The sequence below is a fragment of the Vicia villosa genome, unplaced genomic scaffold (genome assembly GCF_029867415.1).
Source record: "Vicia villosa cultivar HV-30 ecotype Madison, WI unplaced genomic scaffold, Vvil1.0 ctg.002484F_1_1, whole genome shotgun sequence".
NCBI classification, from domain to species: Eukaryota; Viridiplantae; Streptophyta; class Magnoliopsida; order Fabales; family Fabaceae; genus Vicia; species Vicia villosa.
In genome coordinates, this window is record NW_026705941.1 from 106,601 (window position 1) to 121,294 (window position 14,694).

General features: G+C 34.9%; 2 protein-coding genes across 3 annotated transcripts; one reads left to right on the forward strand and one right to left on the reverse strand.

Annotated features, from left to right (window-relative positions):
* The first annotated feature begins 5,416 nt into the window (after positions 1 to 5,416).
* LOC131638926 (vacuolar protein sorting-associated protein 2 homolog 3-like) lies at positions 5,417 to 8,428 on the forward strand. Its single transcript, XM_058909454.1, has 11 exons — positions 5,417 to 5,575; positions 5,679 to 5,723; positions 5,843 to 5,877; positions 6,602 to 6,652; positions 6,778 to 6,882; positions 6,971 to 7,042; positions 7,249 to 7,320; positions 7,427 to 7,507; positions 7,877 to 7,912; positions 8,014 to 8,069; positions 8,266 to 8,428. Exons 1-11 carry the CDS (start codon positions 5,539 to 5,541, stop codon positions 8,315 to 8,317), a joined length of 642 nt encoding a protein of 213 aa, XP_058765437.1. The 5' UTR covers positions 5,417 to 5,538; the 3' UTR covers positions 8,318 to 8,428.
* A 290-nt stretch (positions 8,429 to 8,718) lies between these two features.
* LOC131638925 (casein kinase 1-like protein 6) lies at positions 8,719 to 14,684 on the reverse strand. 2 transcript variants are annotated; one of them, XM_058909453.1, is made up of 15 exons: positions 14,444 to 14,684; positions 14,138 to 14,226; positions 13,981 to 14,021; positions 13,398 to 13,467; positions 12,997 to 13,145; positions 12,798 to 12,893; positions 10,915 to 10,985; positions 10,732 to 10,793; positions 10,539 to 10,602; positions 10,381 to 10,465; positions 10,121 to 10,247; positions 9,936 to 10,012; positions 9,796 to 9,859; positions 9,443 to 9,588; positions 8,719 to 9,259 (listed from the first exon to the last, which is right to left on the reverse strand). In XM_058909453.1, the coding sequence occupies exons 2-15, from the start codon at positions 14,211 to 14,213 to the stop codon at positions 9,005 to 9,007; spliced, it is 1,383 nt and encodes a 460-aa protein (XP_058765436.1). In that variant the 5' UTR covers positions 14,214 to 14,226; positions 14,444 to 14,684; the 3' UTR covers positions 8,719 to 9,004. The 2 variants fall into 2 exon arrangements, with proteins under 2 accessions (XP_058765436.1, XP_058765435.1); XM_058909452.1 differs by having other exon boundaries at positions 14,138 to 14,684.
* Between the last annotated feature and the right edge of the window lie 10 nt (positions 14,685 to 14,694).

Below are 14,694 nucleotides of genomic sequence, written 5' to 3' on the forward strand. Positions count from 1 at the left end.
ATGAGTGGGGTCCCGATCGAGAGGTCCCTCTTATACCCCTTTGAAAACTTTTAGAGAAAATATTTTTCGTGAGTGCACTAGTGTCGAATTCAAAGAGGTCGGGATCAAGCTTCTATATATGCTAAAAGAGTTCAACATAATAGATAAATTGAAATATTGTTGTTTCCATAAAAGTCATGGCCTTAATACTAATTATTGTATTCAGCTAAAGGATGTCGTTGAAGAATTGATGAAGAAGGGATACATAATCGAGTATGCTTGGGACATCCATGAGAAGGATAATCGGGGAAGGAATGGAACCCTAAAAACTCATAAAATTCTCCTAACAGAAAGTTGTGTCCCCAGAAGGATGAGACATCCCCAAAAAGGTAATTGATGTTGTGGTTTATAAGAGAAGAAGGCGGTCAATGAGGGGATCTTCTATACATTGCTTTTGTAATGGGAGGTGTCCCACGACCGACTAACCTTACGGAGGGCAATGTCAAAAGAAGGATAGTCGAGATGATGATCGTCAATAAGGATCAAGGAGAAACTTCAGCCAAGAAGCCAGAGAGGTTCATCCTCAAATTCATAAACAGCAAAAAATTGATAGGCATTCCAAATGATATCTTCCCTCTAGTAATAACAGCCATGATGGAAAATTTTGATGTCTTTAGGGTCCTCATCGATGGTGGAAGTTCTTGTGATATCATGCATGTTGAACTCTTCAAAAAATTGAGAATGAAAAAGGAAAAGATGTTGTGGTACGAGGGCTCTGATTTGTAGGTTTTCAATGGAATTGTGACCCGTACGTGGGGGTACATTGAGTTGATGGTCACTGTAGGAGAAGTAAGGGATACCAGAAGCATCGATCAATAATTCCTAGTGGTTCCATGCAGGAGCTTATATGACTGCATCTTGGGTAGACCCTTCGCGGCTACATTGGACATAGTAAATTCCCTAGTGCACCTTAAGCTTAAGTAACATAATGTACATGATGAGCCGAAACTATCAGAGATGGCTTGTGCGGAGCAAAGAAAATCCATAAAGCTTTATAATATGACTTGAGCAAAAAAGGGAAAGAAAAAAGCAATTAAGATTAATGTGGCATCCCTCATATAACGACTGGAGAAAATGGCTATTCAACCCCGATAAGAGAGGAGCACAACTCCTAGCATGTATATTGATCACTCTAATGTGACAGCTCCAAGAGTTAACTCTAAAGAAAAATAGTGGTAGGTCTTGCTTATCTTACTAAGCGGTGGTAAATCCACCTGGTTTTTCATATTCTTATAATTTGATGACCTTAATGCAAATGTAATACGAAAGTTCTTTCCAACTAGTAAATAATAATTTTTTTGATAAATTCTTTTTAACTTTGATGGAAAAGAAAATCAATTAGAACATGGGTGAAAATACCCTAGAGTGTTGTCACAAACACACACCACACATGACATAAGCAATATGAACCAAGGGGTAAAAAGTTACGGAGTGTTGCCTCAAATGCACTAAAGTGTACAACCAACGCAATCAGAACTCCATAAATTCAAGGTGTTGCCTTAAATGCTTCAAATCATATGGCCAAATTAATGAAAATCTCGTAAAGACAATGCATTACAAAATATCGATAAACAAGCTCAACCCCCTTATTGGTAGCTAACCATTCTAGAGGCCAAAATGAGTCCCTATCACGTCAACCTTGAACTAGGTTTTTACCTAGGGCAGTGAAGGGTATCGACCCTTAATAGAGCATGATCCTTAGAGGCTTCCAATAAAACTTCAAGCTCTGCCTCATAAATTAAAGCTATCCTATAGTAATATACTCAGAATCTAGCATGAATACCGATTTAAGTGAAAACAAGTATTTAACTAACAATTTGGGGGATATCACTTTCTCATACTCTATTTTCTCGTCTGGGCAGACTCTGTCCCTTGAAACACACAAAGGAGGATATAAATGTCCTACTTGTTGGAGAGTGTTCTCAAAAGAATCATATGCAAAGGCAAGACCCTCATCTAAAGCTTTATTAAACTCCTTACTCAAATTAAGATTCTCAAGGTGCAAAATTTGAAGACTTTCTTGAGCATCATTCAAAGATACTTTAAGTCATGATACCCTATTATGAGAAGGATTGTGTGCCCGATTCTCCTCTAAAAAGGGAAACCTTAGTTGCATATAATGATGCTTGAATGGAGACCAGAGCTTTATTCTTCTTTGATAGCTCAGCCACGAGCAGATTCACCTTGTCACCCAACGTACCATGAAACTCAAAAACGTTAATAGCAACTTCAATATCCAATAAGGAGGTGGAATCCCTTCTAAGGTCCTAAAGGTAACCGGTCACACTCAATGGTAAAATCCTGGACACGGTACTAGAGCACTTGTTTCTCCTTTCGAAGTTGATCAAATATAATGACTTCATCAAGGCCGACCCAACCAAAAGCAAGATTGGTATATGCCTGGCGGGTATAGTAAGATAGATTCGATAACTTCTCCTCACGAGCATCCTCAGTCAAACAAGAAAAATAAGAATAATATTCTTCTAAAATAGAAGCTCTGACTTATCTCGTAGTACGTGGGTCTGGGTGATCCAAGAATAAGGGAGCAGGGTCCTTGAGGAATAAGCCAGCCCTCCTGAGACATGTGAACCCCCTTGATTTCTCCCGAAAACTAGGGAGAACCTAACTGACAGTCTCCCTTCCCCCAAGAACTTCAACTTCAAAACTAAAGGCTAAATCTTCGTGGAAAGGGATACATTTGGGTTATCATCTACTACACTCTAATACCTGAACCCCAAACTTGTGCAGGTGAAAAATTTGGAGTAAACTGCATCAATGATTCAGTAGGATCCCTCGAAGTAGATGTTACCCTAGGGGATGAGGTATGTGGACTACCTACCAGAGTCAAAATTAATCAAGAGGCCCCCATTCATCTTTCAAATTTTTTCTTCACACTTCATGGAATCTACATGCTCCACAGTAGAATTGTCAGAAAATTTAAAGGGGAAATTAGTGAAGGCTACAAAACCTATAACACTCACCGTATATGGATTTCCTATACTTTTTAGTGTTGTCGTCCGCAAACAAATGGGTCTCAGGGGCATCAGAGATGTAACCCGATTCCTTGAAGAAGGCCAACAACTGATTCTTCAGATAAAGTTCTTCTTCAAACAAGTTGTATTCTTTGTAAACATAAGACCGGTTCCCCGTCAAGAAGTGACTTTGGCACCATAAATTGCGGAATAAATTTGTACATTTATAGTCGCGATCAGTTTTATGGTACAAACCTTTCTGTGGGAAATTTCGTTGATGGGGAGACCAGAAAGAATCAATCCTTGAAATGCTTCATGCTATTAGAGTAAACATAAAAAGGGTAACATGTCTCAAAGAAATCAAACCATAGTCATGTGTGTGGCTCGTCGCGCTATGATGAGCCTTGGAAAAATGAAAGAAGAACTGAAAGGTAGACACACTCCATTGATATTTGTACAAATGCTGGAAAACACTAATAAATGCCCAGCCCACCAATTATAGCTGTGAAGGAGAAATCATCAAATAATTCAACACGACAACCTTAAAACCATTGAACGGGAGGCGGAAACCCAAGATGGAGAATAAGTACCCATAAAAGGGGATGACGCGCCTGTCATATTCATTACATATCCTCTTATCCTTGTCCGGAGTCAACACCCCTAGTCAGAGGAAAGATCCCACGTCACCAAAAGCACGGTCGATGCAACTTTCATAAGCGAAAGTTGAAGCAGTCTCCAAAATCTCTAGATCCGCCTAAATAGTGGAAATAACCTTATTCTCTTTGCGACGCATGACAATTGTGACCTCCGTGATAAGAAATCCTATAAGACACCAGGATGGAAAAACGGAATAAGAAACCTCGATAAAGGAAAGTAAGAACACTTAAGGACTTTAAACAACGAAAGAATGGGGAAAAATAAGCAAAGAAGTCTTAATGGGTATTTCTAACATGAAGGCAATGTGATCTCTTACATCCATAAGAGAAGAAGCACTACAAAAAATCTAGATATCCTCATAAGTCATCTCAGATACTCATGTATCCTAGGATCAGAAGCTTATCAATGGTGGCATGTGATGGATTACGCATCAACGACTCCTTAGTGAAAAGACATGTGGAACAAGAAATGCATTTAATGTGAGAGTTTCCAACTCTAGTTGTGTCCTATCACTACCCTTCACTTGACCTAAACGTTAGCTGATCCAAGGGCATGCACGACAAAACCCTTATACTACAAGGCATAGGAAAAGATTTGGGTGCAATTGTTTTGGCCCACTCAGAAGGCCCGGTAATAAATTCCCCAAATCGAGCACAATTGGAGACCAGGTGCAAGAAATGATGACGTTTGTTCCTGTGAATATATACAATCCTAATCTCTAGTTCATCGCACACCGTCTAGATCAATCGAATGATTCCTAGCATGATATGTTGCATTTCACGTGAAGCGATTATAACCGCCTTTTTATATAAAGAAAGGGGTGCACAATTTTAAAGGTAATTCAAATTCATCTCCATTACTCATGACTTCTCATTCTCTCACTAACTTAGATGTTGAAGTGCTAACAATGCAGGTACACTCACATGCTTTCGTACTGGAAAGCTCAATGCACCGTATCAAAAGTATAGTTTGCACCGATCCATCTAACATTTTTGGTTCCCACGTGGAACAACTACCAATTATGAATTATCAACTAAAGGTTACAAATGAGTTATAAGAAAATAGTTCTCCAAGTTCATAAGAATATCTTCTATTTTCTACTCAATTTTGAGATTCAATCTCTCCTTCCGTCAATACATAAATTACAGAATTTCAAAGTGTTTAGAAATGTTTCTTAATCTTTAGACTTTGTTTGAGAATTTGAAGAAAAATAAAGATGGTATTGAAAAAAGAGAAGGATTGACTAAAAAGAATTGAGTGATTTTGATAAAGAAGATTTTGGAAGATTTTATTTATCCATAACACTTAAATCTCTTATTTTGTAGGAATTTTAAGGTTGTGGAAAACTTAGATAAATTATTCAATAATACTCAATTTCATTAGAATATGTTAAAAATAGTAATAAACATTCATTTATCATTTTAAACAAAATTATTATTTTGAAAAATATTTTAAAAATTCTCTGTTTTTTTTATTTTCATAAAAAAATAGAGAAAATTTTCTCTATTTTATTTATAATAAAGTTATTGTAATTAATTTTATAATATGTATTTATAATGTCTATTGTCTGACCCTTACTTTGTTGTCATGCATATTTATGAAGTACTTGTTTTTTAACAAATCAAGGAATCTTATTAAAAAACGAATTAAAAAATATTTTTATATTACAATAAAATTTTAGAATTATTTAATAAATGTGACTAAAGCTAAAATAGTTACAATTAACACAAAAATAAAAATATATTCAACCATAAGTATCACACACTCCCATAGAACAGAGTTTGTTGAATTGGGGTTACAACACAGTGTGAAGACTTGTGATTCCAATTGCAACATTGTTCTACTTAGAAGAACACACACAACCAATACGATGTTGAAAATCTTCTCCAAAAAACCAAAGCCAAAAGGTTCCTCATCATTAATTTGATCATGTCTTGTCTTTTTTCTACGATCATTCATTCAATTTCGCTTAATTTGATTATAATAAACCCTTCTTCTTCGTTCATGCAGAGGTTCTTCGTGAGAGTAAACGAGAAATGGCAAACGCCACTAGAGGTTATCTTTTCAATTTTCACTTCATCACATTACTCAATTACATTTACATTTCCACTTTTAATCCTCCTATCATATTATTATTATTTTCACATGTGTATCTATATCTATACATTCCACAGGTATAGAGAAAGAAATTAGAGGATTACAACTTGAGGTATGGTATCACTTACTTTACTAACTACCTAAATGTAGCACTGACACTTCTGAAAAAATTGTCTCCGTGTCACTGTGGGTGAGGTTGTGATCATATTTAGTTTATTAATTTTTCTAAATTATTATCGGTGTCGACATGTCAATGTTGGTGTCATGTTTCCTTGTCTGTTTTTCATTGTTATTACCATTGAATTACGAATTATTAATATTCGAATATATTCGTTTGTTTCAATTTTTGATGGAGTAAATCATATGCAAGGCATAACTTAACTAAGAAATGTCGATATTGTTAGGCTGGACACTTTGTCATCTGTTTTAATCTTGTACCTCATAATTGTGTATAATTGTGTGTGTGAATATATAAGTTTCTAGTAGTCTACCTATCAAAAATATATCTGCAATCTAGTCCTTGAAATTGTTTATAAGTGGGTTGTTTTATTCCTTTAAATTTGTAAAATAGCAATTCAGTACCTTAAACTGAACAATGTAGGTCAATATAGTCTTTTTTTTTGCTTCAAATTTAGCACCAGTGTTAAAGGTTCAATGTTTATTTTGATGCAGCAAAGACTATTGAAGTCAATATATAAGTCATTCACTGATATTGATGATTGTTTAAGAAAAATGTGTATCGATTGAGGGGCTAAATTGATATTGCACAAATTTGAGGGGGAAATTGCTTTTATAAATTTAAGTACCAAAATACTGATTTACTCATTTATGATTAGGAAAAGAAGCTAGTAGCTGAGATAAAGAGAACTGCTAAGACGGGTAATGAGGTATAAGCATTCATCTATCTTGCTCTTAGTTGTTTTCTTCCTGTAGGAAGAACAAAACTGATAAGCTATGACCGTAATTTAATTGATATTTTCCTTGCTTATCAGTTATCGTGCACCTTTTGCAGGATGCGACTAAAATTCTAGCGCGCCAGTTAGTCCGGCTTAGGCAACAAATTTCTAATCTTCAAAATAGTCGAGCTCAGATGAGAGGCATGGCAACTCACACACAGGTACATTACTCAAATAGTTGTTCTTATGATTCTAATTTTGGTACTTGGTTATGATGTGGTGGGTGATTTTTGCTCTTACCATATACAGGCACAGTTTGCTCAATCTTCTGTTTCTGTTGGTTTGAAAGGTGCTAGTAAGGCAATGGAAGCGATGAATAAGGTAGCATGATTTGTCACATGTTTGAATTAGTATTTTACATCCACGGCTCAATATGCGATACATTGCTTTGGTTGGTTTTAGTATCGGACATGATATGATAGCAAGATATTATTAGAATACACTCCCTACCGAAAAAGATAGAAACAAAAGTTTTTGCTTTGATGAAGGTTTTATGATTTTTGACATGTTATTGTGCCCATTTGCAGCAAATGGCACCTGGAAAGCAAGCCAAAGTTATTCAAGAGTTCCAAAAACAAACAGCGCAATTGGATATAACTGTAAGATGTTGTAAATTTCAAAGTGGTTATAAATTTCGAAATGCTGCTTGTGTTTCCACATCTAATGACACGGATATTAATGGTCCCGACTCTGTAATTCATGCAGACTGAAATGATGTCAGATGCCATAGATGATGTCTTGGATGATGATGAAGCAGAAGAGGAGACAGAAGTTCTCACAAATCAGGTACTAGGGACTTCCTCACATAGCAGTGCTTTAAAAAAATTGTGCTACAATCTCTGCAGAACTTAAATTTGATTAATTTGCTAGAATTGTTGAAAATCGTTATACATTTGGCACGGCTTATTAATTTCTTACTAAGCAGTTTACATGGAAGTATGTTATAATATCTTGTGTTAGGAATTTCCACCAATTGTCTTGTCTTTAATTTTTAAGCAAATCAAATGCACCTTAAAATACTTAAAAAAATTCTGGATTGATTATAGCTAAATTAACAAGGGAAGAAGTTAAGATTTGAATGTATGGAGGTGACATTTACTTTTTAAATTACATTAAAGAATTGATGGAAATTACATGTACTTTTCTTTTTGGCAGGTGCTCGATGAAATTGGTGTGGATCTTGCTTCACAGGTTGGAACTCGTTGTTATTAATCTCTGCAGTTCTATAATCTGTCTTAAATCTTTGTGTTTTGTGCTCCTGTTAATTTCTGTTTTATTTGAACTACTGGCAGTTATCAGCAGCTCCAAAAGGGAGACTCAAAACAAAGAATACCGAAAATGTCAGCAGGTATATATCATATTACAATTCTATGCCTCTCCATTTTTCCTCCATAATTAAACTTTGAAAAAGTTCAGATGAAGATACAAATGCTGAAAAATGTTAGGTTTCTACCATCCAACATTAATTTATTCTTCTGTGAAACTGCTTTAGTTGTTGCTTATTCTGTCAGTTTGTTTGACCTTTGAATTTGATGTCATTGCAGCTCGGAAGTTGATGACATTGAGAAGCGTTTGGCAGCTCTTAAAAATCCATAACTTTTGTCTAGGATTTTGGTTTTCAAACTCAGTTGTAAAAACTATAATTCTTTTCAGATCACCTGTGTTTTGGTTGGAATTCAGAAATTCAATGTGTATATTCTTCTTGAAGTGTTGATTATTTTCAGTTTAAATTTTCATGCGCTCGGCTAGGGCAATCTAGTGGTGTGGATTCAAAACCAAAATTGGGAATGAAAAAAATACTGCATTACACAGAATGATTGCACAGAATAACCTAGTTTGATGCCATATATACCTAATATCAGTTCAAGACTTTTAAGGGCTTGTTTTCACAGCTTTTTTTTAATTCATCTATTGTTATGAAAATGATATCTCCAGTTTTATAATCCTACATCACCATATCATTCAGCACATTAGCCTAGTTAAATTTGATTCATGGTAAAAAAACAGTAACATTGTTATCACAAAACTTTCATCCAGTACAATACTTATTTATAATTAAAGAATCTTTTCTTTGAATTACATCTTCGACATGTTATAAGAACACATTACAGTTGCTGAGAGAAATCTTCTGAAGCAATCCGGGGGGATCCAGAAATGATATCGAGAGGTCACAGGTCATGTCATTGTGACCTCATAGGTAATTCAGTATTATCCATGACCTCATAAGGCTTCTTGAAATCTCAGGTGAAATTTAGAAATGATAACAAAATGAGACCCTTGAGATTACTTCCTGATAGCGAGGAGCTCAAAGTTCCTCAGAGGATCATCACGGTGGCCTCTCAAAGATCCATTGCGCGCAAAAGCTGCTTGTCTGGTCTCGTAAACAGGTTGAACTCTATGTGCAGCGGATGGACGGCCCCCACCACTTGAGGCTATCCTGGCAGTATAGTCGCCTGAGGAATTCGTCCTGTTTGATGATGATACCATTGCTCTTTTCGAATTGCTGCCATATCGTGTTGTATTGTGTTGGGCATAGTGCTGTTAATACAAGATAATGTTCAACATAAGAATAATATTTTGTTCACTTTTTTTGTAATTATTAGTAACAAAAATGAAATGGAACTAGAAATCCTCTTGTTTAACCAAGCATGAAGCAATATTCTCATTTAAGAACATCTTACGATGATTTATATATTCTTATTGTTGAAAAAACAATATTACCATCTCCTTATGCATTGCTGCCTCGTCATAAGTCCTATGTCTGGCATGTTCACCGTGATGATGATGAGGAGTAGAACTTGGGCGGTTCCTATGGGAGGAGAATGCTTCAACAGCACCGGATAACTTCTCTCGAATCTCTCTCCCAACTGAAACAAATTGCACAAGCAAATATTATATAACACAGAATTTGAGAGCAGTATATTAGTTTTACTATTGACGAGTGATGCTGCATATGACTTCAGTTGAACACTTTCAGTTCAAACATTTATTTGTTGGCATATCACATGGCAAATTCAAAATTCCACTTGAGACTATATTAAATTTCATTGTTATTCGGCTGAAAGAAAACAGACCTTGGATCCTTTCCGGTCTGTGTGCAGGTGTAGCTGCTTGCATAGCTGCCTTGCCATTGCCATGCTGTCGATACAGCAACTACAGTAAGCAACCAACAATAAACAGAAAAATCCAAACAAGAAATATCTAAAATACTAACCCGTCCTCTAGAGCTGCTGCTACCAACTTGTGGATATTTCAATACAGTCCAGTCAAAAACATAGTCAAATTGATAGCCTGCATCAACAATATCCACATCCGTTGACAACTACTAAACACACTAAGTTTGCGGAAAAAATAAACTGAATATATTTTCCATGTTACATATTTAGGGCAACAACTTACCTTCTCGGATAAATAGATCTCGGAAAAGTCTCTTTAAATATGAATAATCTGGCTTGTCCTCAAACCTCAATGATCGGCAATAGTGGAAGTATGATACAAACTCAGAGGGATATGATTTACAGAGCACCTGTTTTTATAAAAGCAGATAATTCAAGAAGATCAATAAAATTAAGATTCTACCGGAGACAACATAGAAGGGCTAATGAAGAGGAAAATTTTATGAAAAACATGACAGATCCAGGTAGTCATATCATAATTACCTCTATCGGAGTTGACACCTTTGTCTCACTGATTTTGTCGTATTTTTGTTTTTTGTTTCCAGCCTTCAGTCCCTGCCAGGGAAGACTGAAGAAAGAAAAGGTAAGAAAGAATAATTATACCATGAATAAAGTTGTAATGACATTATCAATTAACCAACCTTCCTCTTAAGAAATACATGAGCACATAACCAAGGGATTCCAGATCATCCCTTCTGCTTTGTTCTGCCAGCACAATCACGCACAATTAGTATGTGGAAAACACATTTGATTCTAATAGTGTAATAATGTTTCTTTTCGAACTAAATGTTCCTAAGTGAGAAAGGAAAAAAACCAGCATAAAATATTACTAACCGATTCCAAGATGAGTGTTGACACTTGCATAGCGTGCTGTGCCTGTAAGGTTCTTGTTTTCCCTATGCAAAGAAGAAAAATATCACTTACAAAATATATTGAGATCAATGGGAATTGCTGGGGCCGAGTTTGATATTGTTACTGTTAAAATTTGCACCCTCCTGAAATAATGACAAAACCAACCTGTATGGTATGTGCCTGTGAGTCTGAAGATCCCTATATTTTTTCGCAAGGCCGTAGTCAATGGCGTACACCTGAAATGAGATTACGAGCATGATGTATCAGTCGATTGTATTTTGTTTTAGACAAAAGATTAGAAATTCATTAAAATAAATAAAAAATTGAAATAAAAGATGGACATACAACCATACTCCTATAGCGTCCATAAAATAAAATAAAGATGAGAAGAATATTAACTCAAAGTGCTGCCCAAACTTATCATATCTGATGATTTGACCAAAAAGATGGCTACAAAATGAAGTCTCTAAAAGGATCCAAACTTAAGGTTAAGTTTAAGATTCATTTTCATCATGTGTTAACTCTAGGTAATATAGTCTCACCGTAAGTTATTTGTATTATAATTAGTACTAGATGCCGGAACTAAGCTACGAACAGCTACATTATCTACGGTGTAAGTCAAGGAACTAAATAAGAAACACCCTCCCCATAAAGTAAATACTACTATGGTATATTATGAAGTAAGCCAATAGAGGTGGTGTGAAAATTAGAAAAATGCACTGGTGAACTTATGATTTTAAAGGAAAGGCCCAAGAAGAAGTAAGAATACACTTGAGAAACTCAACGGCAAACATGGAAACAGGACTCAACCAAGCTTATATTTTGATGTTTTTGAATGCATGCAACTTATTACAATGAGTAATGTGTTTTTATGTATGTCAAAGACAACAAAAATAAATAACAACCAAAATCTTCAAAGCAACACCACATATCAAATGATGCAAGTGCATTATGTCAAAACCAATTTCCATAAAGGATATTTAGATCTTCATCTAGCTGGTTTCTCTATTTCATGGTCTTTTCTATCTCTATTTAGTGGTCCATCCTTCATTTGATTAATTGTTAGAACTTAGAACATATTTGCTTTGCTTTGAAATCAATACAAATCCTTTTCCCCCCTTTTACTAAGTTCCTTTCATGGTTTCTAACAATTGGGTCTTCTATTAGACTCCTCACATGCTAGACGAGATTCTATCATCTTTTCCTAATATAGGTGTTATTCCTATTGTATCTAATGCATTGATCCATAATCTTATTTTTTTTTTGTATCTCTGCAATCCACTACAACATTCTCATACCATATGCTATTGAAGGAACTTTATTTCCTTCAAGCTAGAGGGGTACCTTTCAATTCAATCACAAATAACAATTGAAACATTTCTCCGTTTTGTCCAACTCACTTCAATCCTATGATTTACTTATCTCTCTCTATTTCTTAGTTACTTTGTATGATAGATACAAGATACCAAATTGTGCAACTTGTTGTGGCATAATATGATCTCCAAAAGTCACTTCTAAGACAATGCCAAAGTTCCCTGGCTAAACTTGCATTCAATGCTCTTAACATTTGGGTTGGACCTAAGTCAATCCTACAAAATCGGTTTGTAAGGTGAGAGTTATCCACTACTTATAAACATTGTTCCACATCATACCACATCCAATGAGGGCTCAACAAATGTACCCCCAACCCAAGATTTACTTTTATTTTATCCTAAACCATTTGACTATTTAGATTCTTCGACTATGACTATAATCTACAAAAGAAAATTTTATGAAAGTATTGATTCTTGGATATGTTGGTAAGGACATTCAAAACCAAAGTAAAAAGATATCAGCTTAAAATGGGCTCTACCATGTGTTCACTAGATATTTTTCTATAGATACCCTATCATAATTCTTTTCTAGGTCAATAATATTCATATGTCGAACACTTAGGATTCCCTCTACCACTATCAAACTTTAAGTAAGGCATATTGCTTCCAAAATAGAAAAGGGAATAATAAAAAAAGAACAAGAAAGAGAACTTTTCAATAATAACATTAACATACTTGATTTGCTTTACGTCCGAGGCCCATCAAAAAATTGTCTGGCTTTATGTCCCGGTGAAGAAAGCCTCGTGAATGCATGTATTCAACTCTATTAATCTGAAAAAACAAACAAAAGCACGAGGGAAATAAACCATTAGTATCACTATTTAAAAAAACCTTATTTCATAATAATAGTTGCCAACTTGACAAACAAACTTACTAATTGATCAGCAAGCATCAACACTGACTTCAATGTAAATTTCCGGTTACAATAATTGAATAAATCTTCAAGACTTGGTCCAAGAAGATCAATAACCATGACATTATACTCTCCCTCAACTCCAAACCATTTGAGGTGGGGAATCCCCGCTTCATAAAGAAAAAACCATATTTACTCATTAGGAAACATATACGTAGTTTAATAACATCTTTCATTTTACATTTTTGCTTCGAGGGCATTGGTTCGAGACTAATGATCATGATTTCACTATTTAAAGAAGATTCATCGCACCAATCACATTTTACTCTGTGATCAAGAAAACAAAGACAAATGTACATATTTTTTTAATGATTCAGAAACATATACAATTTCGACTCATAGAAAGAGAGATGCAAACTTACTTCCTCCTTGAAGAAGCATATACAATTTTGACTCATAGTGAAGCTGTGGATGCCTGGTCTTCACAGATTCCTGAATTATTTATGCGGAACACCAAGAGGATTAGAAACTGGAAAACATATAGTATCACTAGAAGTACAACTAACTAGTAATAACGGAAAAAAAACTTCTTGAAAAAACAGCAAAACATGATCAATAATGTAACATAAAATAGATCCTAAAAGTATGAAACAAAATAAGCATCCAGCAGCTGCAAAACAGACCCGAGATAAACATAATGTGCCATTTCACATATCACTTTGATCCATAAAGATAATTTAGATAACTAATTTATATCTCCAATGCCTCAACAACTAATTATCCACCTATTGTCCAAAAGTTTTAACATTTGACATTTATCTCATGACATTTCTTTTTCTATTTCCTCCAGCGATAAACGATATCATACCCAATTTCATGCATCACTATTGACCTAAATAATTAAGATAATAATATCCTATAAGAAAAACTCAACCAAACTCAACAAAATCATGAAGGAATTCAACAACAAAAAAGAGAGAAAAGCATAAAGAGAACTTCACATACCAGCTTAACAGCCACCTCCTCTCCAGATTGTATATTAACAGCTAACATAAGAAGAAAAAAATGAACATGTTAATAGTAACAAAACAAAACAAAACAAAACAACAGAATTACAATATAATGTAGCCAACAACAAAGGGAATAATAAAGATTCACAAACCTAAATAGAGCTCTCCAAAAGAGCCACTCCCAATTTTCCTTCCTAGTTTAAACTTCCCACCAATCACATGATCCATGATATAAAATCACCTTCAAATTCAATCACAATTCAGCCCTTGATTGTGGAGAAATCCAAACAAAGGAAGGAAAAAGGACCAAATTGATTCACCACAATCTAGTAATCAGGTTAAATTTCAAAACAATTGGGGGTAATAATAATAAAGATAATGATAATGAGAATGAATCAAATTTAAAAAATTTGAAACAACCTCAAGAATGAGGATTTATTTATTCAAAAAAGAATCACCTTCTCCAACTACATTCCTTCACCCCAAAGAACCCAAATCATCATGGTAGAATACTTAAGGCCAAAAATCACAAAGGGCACAAAAAAAGGAGAGACAAAAAAAAATGAAATATTTTTGGTTGGATCAAAGAGGAACAGACAAAAGTAGTTTCGCAAATCACAATGTATGGAGATGAACGGAGGAAGTGGGTCTGGTTTGGTGTGAAGAGAGAGAAACAAGAGAGAGAAACTCAATGACAAAAATGACAACA

Bases quoted from the DNA above. Each gene is read 5' to 3' on its own strand.
- LOC131638926 (XM_058909454.1), top strand. From the start codon at position 5,539: ATGTTGAAAATCTTCTCCAAAAAACCAAAGCCAAAAG. The intron at 5,576-5,678 runs GTTCCTCATCAT...TCGTTCATGCAG, and splicing joins CAAAAAACCAAAGCCAAAAG to AGGTTCTTCGTGAGAGTAAA. The intron at 7,321-7,426 runs GTAAGATGTTGT...TAATTCATGCAG, and splicing joins CAGCGCAATTGGATATAACT to ACTGAAATGATGTCAGATGC.
- LOC131638925 (XM_058909453.1), bottom strand. From the start codon at position 14,213: ATGGATCATGTGATTGGTGGGAAGTTTAAACTAGGAAGGAAAATTGGG. The intron at 10,603-10,731 runs GTTAGTAATATT...TTGTGCTGGCAG, and splicing joins CAACACTCATCTTGGAATCG to AACAAAGCAGAAGGGATGAT. The intron at 9,260-9,442 runs GTAATATTGTTT...TTGTATTAACAG, and splicing joins CAGCAATGCATAAGGAGATG to CACTATGCCCAACACAATAC.